This window comes from Lathyrus oleraceus, chromosome 1 (assembly GCF_024323335.1).
Source record: "Lathyrus oleraceus cultivar Zhongwan6 chromosome 1, CAAS_Psat_ZW6_1.0, whole genome shotgun sequence".
Taxonomy (NCBI): Eukaryota; Viridiplantae; Streptophyta; class Magnoliopsida; order Fabales; family Fabaceae; genus Lathyrus; species Lathyrus oleraceus.
In genome coordinates, this window is record NC_066579.1 from 451,297,426 (window position 1) to 451,310,677 (window position 13,252).

General features: G+C 39.2%; 1 protein-coding gene across 1 annotated transcript; it reads right to left on the reverse strand.

Annotated features, from left to right (window-relative positions):
- Positions 1 to 2,721: 2,721 nt before the first annotated feature.
- LOC127115262 (uncharacterized) lies at positions 2,722 to 4,020 on the reverse strand. The gene has a single exon (XM_051046847.1). The coding sequence runs from the start codon at positions 4,018 to 4,020 to the stop codon at positions 2,722 to 2,724; it is 1,299 nt and encodes a 432-aa protein (XP_050902804.1).
- Positions 4,021 to 13,252: the final 9,232 nt, after the last annotated feature.

Consider the following 13,252-nt stretch of genomic DNA (forward strand, 5'->3'; position numbering starts at 1 on the left):
AATCTTCATACATAGGAACGATATACAGTGATAATTGTAATTGATCTACGTGAATTCGACAATATTTTATACTACATATTGATATTGTCGTATACATGCGGTCTATCAAATTTTTGTCGCTGTTGTCAAGAATCAAATTTTTCAATATCGCTATTTCATTGTTGCGCCTTTTAAACTAAGATATTTTTTTATTTTTAATTAATTTTCTCCACTTTGGGTTGTATGTAGAAAAACCTAGAGCACCGAGAATCTAGCTTAACCGATCGACAAAATTGAACGCTACCTACGTGTATTATACGTCAATTACACAAGATGTTGCATGACCATTACTGTCCTACGAGGCGATTAAAAGTTGGATTTTCATTGAAGAATTCTTACTGCCTATGTATCTCCAAGTGCGATGGAGAACTCAAAGCTGCGTAGTTCTTGGTAGCAAAGAGTGTTGGTTGATTGATGTTAGGGTGTCGCATCTCGAAAAATACGACCCCTCATGATGGTCGCGGAAAAATGATTTGAATAGAGTCGTCATCGAACTTTATTTATCCCAATGAAGGAATAGAAAAATATTGATAAAACCTTTAAAAATAGAATAATGGTCGTCGCAACCATATTCGGGTTCGGGAGTCGATTACCATTATTCTATTTTTAAAGGTTTTATCAATATTTTCCTATTCCTTCATTGGGATAAACAAAATTTGGTGGAGACTCTATTCAAATCATTTTTTCGCGACCATCACGAGGGATCGTATTTTTCGAGATGCGACAGCTGGCGACTCTGCTGGGGATTTTTAGATATTCATGTAGAAATGTGAATGTTTTTGTTTATATTAGATGAAGCTTCCCGTTTTGGTGGGAATTCTATGCATAGGTATGCTGATGATTGATATGATTGTGTTTAATGGCATCCTTGTTTTGGCAAGAATGTTTTGCATGTATAATGTGCTCAATAACTTTGTTTTTTGATGCACCTTCCCATTTTGGGTGTGATTTATGCATGTTTGTGCATATGAAAGTGCAGATGATGATTGGGTATGCCTTGAAATTGGTCTCCCTTTTTTTGAAGGTGAGAGTTCTTTTGGTGCTCATGTTAATGGGATTTGAATTTATGATGATGTCAATGGTGTAGACTTTTGTAGTTGAAAATATGATTTGGATATTTGGCTATTGAGAGGGTCCTAACTTCTCAGCACTCGATACCTTAGCGACACAATGCTCCGGTTTGTATTATAAATGCCCTTGTTGACCTTTACTGGAGATTTGCCAATGATAGGTTGCACATGAGTATCTTTCTGAGGGTATTTTGAGTTGTTTGCAAGGAAAACAACCACATCGGTCTGCAAATGATCAGATGTCTTTATACAACGAGAACAAACTTGGGGACTGTGAATCCCCCCTTTGATATAAAAAGTAGTTTTATTGTTCCATTCAACTGCGTTTTTTTGCTATTACCCAAAAATTTAAAATAATGTTTACCAAAGAATAAAGACATTTCGCAAACAAGCAAATAAAATAAAAATAATTGGGCATAATTTTGATGAGAAAACTTCTGTTTTTATTTATTTGACCCTTAAATGGGCAATTGTATATAAAGATGTAATTCCTTAATGAGGTAATTGTTGTGCAAGAAAAATATAATGGTAATGAAGATTGAGTTTCCATTGAGTTTCAATGTTGTTATAATCTTTATGTCTCTGAGGGCCCGAACACCTTGCTTCTGAAGAAGACGGTTGGATTGATTATTCTCTTTTGGAGTCTTCCATGGATAAAATGGATTCATAGGTTACAGACTTTGCCTTGCAATTAATCTCTAACTTTTGTCTGGATCTCTCTTTCGGGTTTTCAATCCACCGGGATACCCTTTTTTCCCTGTGCCTCCCTTTCGGATTTTCAACTCGGCGTGTTAGATATTTTTATTTTCACCCCTAATTTTTGTCTGGACCGCCCTTTCAGGTTTTTGATCCACCGCGATAGCCCTTTTTTGCCTAAGTCATCTTTTCAGGTTTTCGACTCAACGACTTTTATTATTCCACTTTTTTAGGCAAAGTACTTTTTGACTGCATCAGCATTTGTGGGGAGTGGCAATTCATCACCGTTCATAGTTGCAAGGATTAGAACACCTCCAGAAAAGGTTCTAACTACCACAAATGAACCTTCATAATTTGGCGTCCATTTTCCCCTAGAATATTTGTGAATTGGCAGGACATTTTTCAGTACCAATTCGCCTTCTTGGAACATTCGAGGACGAAACTTATTGTCAAATGCTTTCTTAAGGCACCATTGATAAAGTTGAGCATGCCATAATTCCTTTAAGCGCTTCTCTTCAATAAGGTTGAGTTCATCAAAACTTGCTTGAACTCATTCTGCCTCGTCTAGCTTAGCCTCCATCAAGACTCTCATCGAGGGGATTTCAACTTCTATAGGAAAGACTGCTTTCATGCCATAGACCAAGGAATATGGGGTTTCCCCTATCGAAGTACGTACTCATGTATGATAGCCATGCAGCGCAAAAGGTAGCATTTTATGCCAATCCTTATACGTGACCACCATTTTCTGAATGATCTTCTTGATGTTTTTGTTTGCGGCTTCAACAACTCCATTCATCTTGGGTCGGTATGATGATGAGTTGTGGTGTTTGATTTTGAATGTTGCATACAATTCCTCTAGTGTCTTATTGTTGAGATTGGACCCATTATCAGTGATGATTTTATTGGGAACCCTGTATCAACATATGATGTTTTTATTCAAGAAGCGGGCAACCACTTGCTTTGTGACATTGGCGTAAGACGCAGCTTTGACCCATTTTATGAAGTAGTCCATGGCAACCAGTACAAACCTATGCCCATTAGATGCTTTGGGTTCAATCATCCTGATCATGTCAATTCCCCATATAGATAAAGGATATGGTGATGTTATGACATTCAGAGGGGTAGGTGGTACGTGCACCTTATCAACATAAATCTGATACTTGTAGCATGTCCTAGTGTAATGATAACAATCAACTTCCACTGTTAACAAGTAGTAACCCGCCCTCATGAATTTCTTTGACATCGCATGTCCACTTGCATGGGTGCCAAAGGATCCTTCATGTATATCCTTCATGAGTTGACTAGTTTCATGCTTGTCTATACATCTGAGTAGGAGCATGTTGTAATTCCGCTTATATAGCATGTCTCCATTTAGGAAGAATTTTAATGCCAGACTATGTATATTCCTCTTGTCAAGGCTAGAAGCATTTGTCGAATATTCTTGTTTCTCAAGATAGTGTTTAATATCAAAGAACCTGGGTTTGCCATCTGATTCATTTGTTGTTGTCAAACAATGAGTAGGTTTATCAAAACGCTTGATTTCAATATTAGGCTGGTGGTTAGGCCATATCAACTTGTACATGGATGCCAGAGTTTCCAGAGCATCTTCCATCTGATTCTCTTCTCGAGGATTATGGGAGAAAGTGATTTGGTCAAATTTTGGGAGCAACTTCAGCATATAATCTCTATATGGAATTAGATTAGCATGTCTCATTTCCCAATCACCTCTGATCTGATGTATTACTAGAGCGGAGTCTCCATATACTTTAGGGACCTTAATCCTCAAATTAATATCCTCCTCTAGTCTCAGTATGCAAGCTTCATACTCAGCCATGTTGTTTGTACAGGTGAAACAAAGCTTTATTGTGAATGGTAGATGAAAATTAGTGGGAGACATCAATACTACTCCAACTTCATGACCTATTGCATTTGAAGCACCATCGAACATAAGAACCAATCGCTCCCCTAGTTCGGGTCCTTCGTCGGATCCAGGGATCTCAGAGTCTTTGACAACCATAATATCCTCGTCTGGGAAATCAAACTTCAGAGGTCGGTAATCCTCCATTGGCTGGTGAGCAAGATAATATGCCAGTACACTACCATTGATGGCCTTTTGTGCGACATATTGGATGTTGTATTTTGATAATAACATCTGCCATCGAGCAATTACTTTGATGAGGGATGGTTTCTCTAATATGTACTTGATGGGGTCCATCTTGGAAATTAACCAAGTTATCTGAGTCAGCATGTATTGTTTGAGACGTTTAGCAGCCTATGCAAGTATGCAACAATTTTTTTTTAACAATGAGTATCTGGTCTCACGGTCATTAAACTTCTTACTTAGATAATAGATGTCATTCTCTTTTTTGCCAGTTTCTCCTTGCTACCCCCAACACGCAGCCCATAGATTCATCGAGTACTGTTAAGTACATGATGAGAAGCCTTCCCTGGACAGGGGGCATCAAAATTGGTGGTTCCTATAAATATTCTTTGACTTTTTCAAAAGGAACTTGACAATTATCATTCCAATTAATCGGTTGATCTTTCCTCAGAAGTTTGAATATTAGTTTACATGTGGCGGTGAGATGTGAAATGAATTTGGCGATGTAGTTTAATCTCCTCAAGAATCCACGAACCTATTTTCCAGTCTTTGGCGCAAGCATGTTTTGAGTGGCTCTGACTTTGTAAAGATCCATCTCAATCCCTTTCTGGCTTACAATAAAACCCAAAAGCTTCCCCGATCGAACCCCAAATGTGCATTTGTTAGGGTTAAGCCTCAACCTAAATTTTCATAATCGAGCAAACAGCTTCTGCAAATTGGTAATATGCTCCTCTTCAGTCTGGGATTTGGAAATCATATCATCAACATACATTTCGACCTCTTTATGAATCATGTCATGAAAGAGAGTCATCATTGCGTGTCGATATGTTTCCCCAACATTCTTTAACCCAAAAGGCATCACCTTATAGCAAAAAGTTCCCCAAGGGGTGATGAATGTGGTTTTCTCCATGTCCTCCGGATCCATTTTAATCTAGTTATATCAGGAGAAACCATCCATGAAAGAAACTATCGAGAACTGAGATATGTTATCCACCAATACATCAATGTGAGGTAATAGGAAATCGTCTGTGGACTAGCTCTGTTCAGATCTCGATAATCAACACACATGCGGACTTTTCCATCTTTCTTTGGTACCAGCACAATGTTGGCAACCCATTGTGGGTACTTAGAAACCTCTAAGAACCCAGCGTCGAACAACTTTCTCACTTCTTCTCTGATCTTGAGAGCCATGCTTGGACGAGTTATTCTAAACTTATGTTTGATAGCGGGACATTCTTCCTTAAGTGGCAGCTTGTGCATGACAATATACGTATCCTACCCAGGCATATCTTGATATGACCAAGAAAATACATCGACATACTCATGAAGGAGCTCTATCAGTCTTGTCTTTACTTCATCCTGGAGAGCGGCGCCTATCTTCACTTCTTTCTTATCTTCCTTTGTTCCAAGGTTGATGACTTCGATGTCCTCCTGGTGTGGTTGAATGACTTTCTCTTCCAGCTTGAGTAATCTGGCTAGCTCTTCAGGGACTTCACAATCTTCCTCGCTTTCATCTTTGGCTTGGTTAATTGGACAATCAAATTCATACAAGACCATAGCAGTATCACTATCAATGGTCTCGGTGGTGTTTCTGCATGTTATGATTTATGAAGTTTATTTAGAAAGTGTGTGCGTAAAAACCATTGTCGTTTTATTTTATATATAGAACATGTGAACGAAAAGGAACAAAATTTAAATGTAAATTTCCACTTTATTAATGATAATAAAAGTTCTGAAAATAAGAAGGCCTTGCAACATACCACTGTGCCTTAGACAGAGCACATGGTTTTTTTTACTAAAACAGTAAAATTACTTTTGAAAGAATTGAGGGATCTCCACAGTCTTCCAATTCTTCATCTCCTCGTCAGGCGCTACCTGACGTATCCAGCTAGACACCACTTCATTATAGGCTTCATCAGTGGTCATTGTAACCCGATTACCAAGGATATGGACATCACTAGTGAACGTCTCTTCCACATGAGGAATTTTCTTCTTGTCAGGTTGACTACATGCTTCAACATAGGATGGTTCATATTCCAACCTAAACCTGTCCCACTTCTCACATACCTCTATTAACTTGCCCCAACCTTAGGCGTTCCCATTCTCTATGACGACTTTAGCTCCTTTCCAATAGGCCATTGACAACTCAGGTTTTGGTGGTCCAGATGTCTGTTGGACTATCAACATATTCACCACTTCCAAAGACTGGAAAGACGTCTCAGCAATTTTGCCCTCCACATCAATGTACCTAAAAGATGTCAGGTGGCTGACCAGGATGTCCTTCTCACCTCCAATTATGATCATCTTGTCATTCGTAATAAACTTGAGTTTTCGATGCAAGGTAGAGGTTATTGCACCCGTAGCATGGATCCAAGATCTTCCAAGTAAGCAGTTATACCCAGGATGTATGTCCATAACTTGGAATGTGATAGTAAAGATAGTTGGGCCAATTTTAATTGGCAAGTCAATCCCCCCTATCACTGCTCGCCTTGAGCCATCAAAAGCCTTCACTACCAAAGTGTTAGGCTTCATATCTAGTCCTTCCAAAGGCATTATTACCAAAGTAGTTTTCAGAATAACGCTCAAGGAAGAACATGTATCCACTAGAACCCTTGACAGTAGGGTATCTACACATCTTAGGGATATATGTAGAGCTTTATTGTAGCTCTTCCCTTCGAAAGGCAACTCATCATCATTGAATCCTAAGAAATTACCAGTGCTTACACAAGCTATCATGTCATCAAATTATTCTACTATGATATCTTTTGTAATGTGAGCAACACTCAAAACCCTCATTTATGAATCATTATGCACCTCAGAGCCAAATAACAGAGGCATCATGGATATCTTTGAAGAAGTTTGATTCAGTTGATCGACTACCTTGTAGTCACTTTTCTTGATTATCTTTAGGAATTCTTCAACTTCTTCTTGAGTAGTTGCAGCTTTTGGAGATAAGTGTACTTCTTGAGATTCAATGCTTGGAGTCGAAATTTGAACATGGTTGGCAACATCCTTCCCCTTGGCTTTAGCAAACATATCAACAATTTTGGGTGCAAACTGTAACACCTCAAAATTTGCCCTCCTCTCTTGGGACTAGCTTAGCATATTGCATTTCATCTTTTAGGATATTAGTCATTGCATCTTTGCATATCATGTGGAAACAATGAACAAGTCATCCTCCTAGGTCTTTATCAGAAGATGGAGAAGTTAAAAAGATTCAAGCCTGAGGGTTTCTTGAATTGATCACTAGCCATCTGAGGGTTTGTGCTCTAATTAGGGTTTCTTGGTTCCTCAAGGAGATTGGGTGTTATCTTGGTTGAAATGGTACATCATCATCATGGTCTCATCATCATCATCAAGATTCATTATTCCTGATCAGTTCCTTGAGATTAGGGTTTTGACCTCTAGTCAACCCTAATCAGTTGCATTATGCCAGTCAGGGTTTTTTCAAGGAGATGAGGTCTTCATTGAGATGGGGATCATCATATGGTTTTATTGAGCTTGTATAAGCTAGGGTTTCATTTTGGAGCCATTTCATCAAGGGATTGAGGCTCAAATTCATCTGTGCATGACCAAGTCATCTATCAACTGCAAAAGTCAACCAAAAGTCAACTGTTGGATTTGGAGGTGGGTAGTGGTTAGAAATACTTCATTCATGTTCAAACAAGTCTCATTTGACATTTCAAACATCAACTTTGAAGAAAATAAAGTCAGGACAAAACTTTCCAAAAATAGAAAGTGACCTCTAATTTGAAATTGCCAAAAATGGAAAGGTTTTCAACTCAAGATTACATCATCAAGAAAGCTTCAAATGAAATTTTGTTGAACATGAAAGTTGTAGATCTTTCTCTCCCATTTCCAAAAAGTCCAAGATCATCAATTTCTCATGTGTGGTTGAGGAGATATGGATCAAACTTGGTCAAGTGAATATGGAACTTCAAACATGCATAACTTTCAAACCAAAAGGCCAAATGGAGTGGTTCTTTTTGCATTGCTCATGTCTTGACATATACTATCCAAAGCATGCATCACATGCCATGCATTCTCATCACATAATCATTTGATTTTTCACTTGAATTTTGGAGGGAAATTTCCAAGTTTGAAATTGGTCAAATATTTGAACATGGCATTACTTCCATTGGCTCCAAAACATCATTTGAAGTGAAAATAAGTGAAAATTCGCACTATTCACCATGCATTTTCATGCATAGGGTGAAAACTCATTTTTGCCAAAACACCTCCAAATTTAATTAATTTTCATTAGCACTTGGTTTAGGTTAATTAAACATGATTAGTGAAGCATATATAACACAAATCATAACAGAATTCAACACATTTCCCAATTCTAGATCTAGAATTCTCAAAGTCTCTCAAAATTCTCTCTCATTTTTTCTCCAAATTTCTTCACATCTCTTGCATTTTTTTGGATCAATTCATCATTATTAAGCATTGGTGAGAAAAATTGAAGGAAGATCCAATGGAATTCGTGCACATTGAAGCATATGCAAGCTTGAGTTCATCAATGGTGAAATCCAAATTCTGTGGAATCGTGCTCGATTGAACCTCAAGCCTCCTTCCAATCAACTCTACAAGCATGCTAGAAGACATTTGGAGCATTGCAAAGGCTTGATTCATCAAATTCCAATTCTGCTCATCAAGAGGTCACAAATTCGAGTCTCTCTTTTCTTGAAATTGTTATGCTATACTTGTAGATCTTGCAATGCTTGTGATTCTGAGCTTTGAACCACTAAAATCCATGCACTATTGAACAAGTTATGGTGATTTAAAGTTTTGTGCATGAAACTTAATTTGTTCGATTCTCTTTGGATATGATGTTTTAAGCTTAGTTATTAATTGATTCATGCTCTATGATGAAAGATCTATCCATTAGTATGTTTAATTTTAAGAACTGAGAAAATTGTTCTTGATGATGGTGATGATGTTACTGTGCGCGCATGAACGTTGAAGAAGATGGTTGCAGGGCTTTAGGCAACGGTTTTTTTTGTGATTCCAAACGTGGCCTTAGGTTGCGCTAGGCTTGGCTCCTGATTGGCTGCATGGGATTGCCATGCAGCGCGCCAAATTTGATTTCAAAATGTTACCTGGTTCGATCCCAGGCTGTGGTCATTTTCCAATGCTTCATTCATTTTTCCCATGCCATGTTCATATATGTTCCACATGATTTTTTTTATTTTTCATCCACTTCATAAAATCATAACAAAATAAATAATGATCCAAAAATTGTGTGGTTTTTTGCATTGTGTCAAATTTTTTGTCTAGTTTTTTATGAATATTATTTTGCAAATTGTGCATGGCTGTATAATTTTTTGCCCTAGGGTTTGTGTACATGTATCATGTTTTGACCTTGCCTTGATATATCATTTGTGAAATGCTCAATTTTAATCCAATGCTCATGAAATTTGACATGCTTAAACTAGACATCTTGCTGGACATTTTGGTGTTAAGTTTGCATTTTTATCAATTGCCATTGCTGAGTTATGATTTTTCTAAGTTAGGTGTGACAATTTGTGTCACACCTTTGCTTGTCCAATTTGATTAATGCATTTACCATGCCAAATGATCTCCAAATGTTCTGATTTTTTTGTATGGTGCTTGATATGAATGTTGTGAATGCTCATGATTTTTTGTGGAATTATTGGATTGATTTCTGATTTGATTGAGATTTTTCATTCTGGATGGTCATTTTGGAGCTTTTGAAGTGTCTTGAACTTCATTTGATTGTGAAATGCTTGTGCTTTATCCAATGGATGTGAAATTTTGCACATTGTTTCTAGACATGTTGAAGTTTGTTTTGGCTTTGGTTTGAGGTTTTTACCAATTGCCATTTCTGTTTTAGGCTTGTGCTAAGTTGGTGTAACATTTGGTGTCATATTTGAGCTTGTTTTGGTTGCCTTGCCTTATGCAATTTGGTTACCGTGCCTAATGTTGTCCAAATGCTCTAATTTTTTGTGTGATGATCATTTTGTGTGTTCTGTTTACCCATAAGTTTTTCCAAAATTAATTGAAGCATTTTTGAATTAATGTGCATTTATTCATTATGTTGTCACAATGTGCTTTCAATGTGCATACCTTGCCATATTTGGTTCATGAAATGAATTTGGTGATTGATATTGGGATGAGATCTTTTGGATGATGTTCTTAATTGATTGAAGTTGGTTCATGTTGAATTTCATGTTCTGTTTTGGATTTTTTCTTCATCTTTGACCTAGTGGTTTGCCTCTCATCTTTGGGCTTTGATTTCAGGTTGAGCACTCAAGTTCCATGGTTGTTGATGCTCTATCACTTGAGCATTTGATGATTACTTTTGACTACTAACTTTGTATGTTTTGTAGGGTTGTTAACTCATTTGAGTTTGACTTGTTGGCTTGTGCCTTTGATCATTGGGTTTTGACTGTTGATATTAGTATTGTCTGTTTGTCTGTACAGTTGAACTGATTTGTTTGATATTTCCACAGGTACATAAGTTGCTTAAGTTCAATTTGAACTTGCTTTTGCTTGGTTGCTTAACCACATAGGTATAACTCTCTGACTTCATGTAGTCTGGAAGACCTGTCCTGTTACTTGGGCAGGCACCTGTCTGAAGCCCTCCTTAAGAGGCAATGCTTGTGTATGTTTATTTTTGTGCCAAGCAGGAAAAGTCCTTTGATAAGGCAATTGGCAGATAAAAGAGATGTGCAATCCATCTCCTGCTATTCAGTGTGTCTTCCACTTTGCTCACACACCTTGTGTTGATGCATTGTGGATATTAACCCCAAGATCTTTGTTGAGTCAGTCATATGTGGAGAAGAGTTCCAACTTTCTGAACTCCCACTTTCATTTGTCTGAAGCTCTCCCAGACCAGGGATAAGAGCTGTGAGGTCTTACCCTCACTTCCCATTTCATCTGCTTCATCCTAATTCTCAATGTTAGGGTTAAGAGCTAACTACACCCGATTCCAGTTGGCTTGTGTTTCACAGCCTAACCTTGTGTGAGCCCACTTTGTTTGTATATAGTGCGTGCTAATTGTGTGTATGTTTGCTTTGCTTGTGCTGTTTAGGATAGCTTGCTGCCTGTGCAAGTTAGATAGAAACCTCAACCTAGGACCATTGTGGATGGCATGATAACTATTAGGCTCGAGTCAGTCTCCCTTCTAGTTTGTCATTTCCCAGTCTCTGGTTAGGAGAAAGTTTCTCCCCTGTATAGGGGAACTACGTTGCCCTGATCCTCATACCAGATGAGGTACGTAGGCAGGAGGTCGTACGAGATCTCTCCGGGCACCCTTTTTCTTTTTGTGTGTGTTTGCTTGATAGTTATTAGGCTCGAGTTCCAGACTCCCTATTAACTTGTTTGTTGGTTAACCTTCTTGTGTGTGTTAGGAGATGGATGTAAGACCAGCGATTGGCATTCCGTATCCTATTGGTGTTTATTGGTGTGGAGTCTGACGTAAGTCCAGCGATTAGCAGTTGGTTTCCTGTGTGTGTTTGTTGGTTCGGAGTCTGATGTAAGTCCAGCGATTGGCATTCGGTTTCCATGTTTGCCGGTTTGTGTGGAGTCTGACATAAGTCCAGTGATTGGCAGTCGGTTTCCTGCGTGTGTTTTGTTTGGCGTGCGTGAGCCGAACTACGGTAGCTCTGATTCTCATTCCAGATGAGATACGTAGGCATAGGATGCGATATCCTAGCGAGCCCTTTCCCCTCTTATCCCACCTGTGTTGTTTCCAGTGTGTGTGTGTGATGTTTGCGAGCAGTTTTAGCAACCTTATTCTATTCTCTTGAGCGTGGATCCCGTCGAGTACGACAGATGCGTAGGGGTGCTAATACCTTCCCTTCGCATAACCGACTCCCGATCCCATCTCTCTTTGGTCGCGAGACCATGTCTTTTCCAGGTTTACTTCGAGCGTTTCCTTTCCCTCTTTTGGGATAAATAACGCACGGTGGCGGCTCTGTTTGTTTTGTTTTAGCCCGCCGGTTGTTTTTCGCGGATGCGACAGCTGGCGACTCTGCTGGGGACTCGAAGTTGACCTTTTGCTGGTCCATCTTCCCTAAGCGAGTCTCTCCTAGCGTTCTCTAGGATAGTTTAGGTTGCTTGTGTTGCTTTATTTATTGCATTTATGATTATTATGTTGTGTATATATTTGCATATATGTTTGCATGCATCATACTATCATTGTGCTGTCTTCTGTACAGGTCGGTTCCTCTGTTTTTGGGGGGGTGTTCTGAGTGGGGCTAAAACCCAGGCCCGAGTATACACCTAGGATTAGTGTGGTCTCACGTTTCCTCACTTGCTTTATCAGCATGATGTTGCGACGTGACATACCACAAGCCGGACGAGGTTCTTTTGAGGGAGCTTTTCCTTTGTGGAGTTTCCACTTTGGTTGAGTTACTTCATCTGAGCTATTGACTTCGGTGACCGTTCTTTCCCGAATCTTTGGTTTAGACGATCTTAAGAGAGCTGCAACGGCACACCCGAAAGGGCAAACCCGTTGAGTATCTTTGCCCGATTGTCAAGACTATTATCCGCCTTAGGATGACCTGATTAGAATTCACCTGTGAGGGGAGGGTTGATTCCTACGGATGCATGTTCTGATGGTGACTTTGATGGTGACTAATGATTCAGCCGTTGGTCAGAGTCCTATTTATAAGCCGGATTTATGGATTTATTTCCGAGACGCCGGAGTGCTGTCCGTGGTATTTATCAGTGGGGATCCGTTTATTTCAGGATTCCCCGGGTTGGTTCAGAGGGTCTTATGGTTATCTGTTCAGAGAATCTCTGGTGATGATGGTGATGTATCTTTCAGTTCCGTTTATTTCGGAACCCTGAGTGGGATTTGTGGTTACATATTCCTTCAGATGGTGGTGATCAGTTCAGAGGCTGTAACTCAGTGCGGTGGTTGTTCAGATGACTTGGAGGATGGCACAATGCATTGCATTCATACATCAGCATCATTCACATTTTGCATTTATCTGCATCTAACTCATGTTTATCCATATGCAGGGACATTTTTGATTGAGATCCTGGTTGAGAGACTTCTTTGCTCAGACATGAGGACCGGTTTGAAAGATGATGTTGTCTACAGTTTCTTCGACCCAGAGATTGGTGTGCTGAGAGATATGATAGCATTGATTACACCCGACCATGTGGGGTTGTTCCGTGAGGCATACGGTGGTATTCTGAAGTTGGTTTTCAGGCTCACAGACAGTGATAGGAGCGTCATTCATACTTTTCTCCAGTTCTATGACCCGGGCTTGAGGTGTTTCGTCTTCCCGGACTACTTGTTGGGACCCTTGATGGAGGATTATGCTAGCATCCTGGGTATTCAGATCCGAGATCATATTCCTTTCTATGC

What these genes read in the sequence shown, in the direction of transcription:
- LOC127115262 (XM_051046847.1), bottom strand. Translation starts at nt 4,020, where the DNA reads ATGGACCCCATCAAGTACATATTAGAGAAACCATCCCTCATCAAAGTA.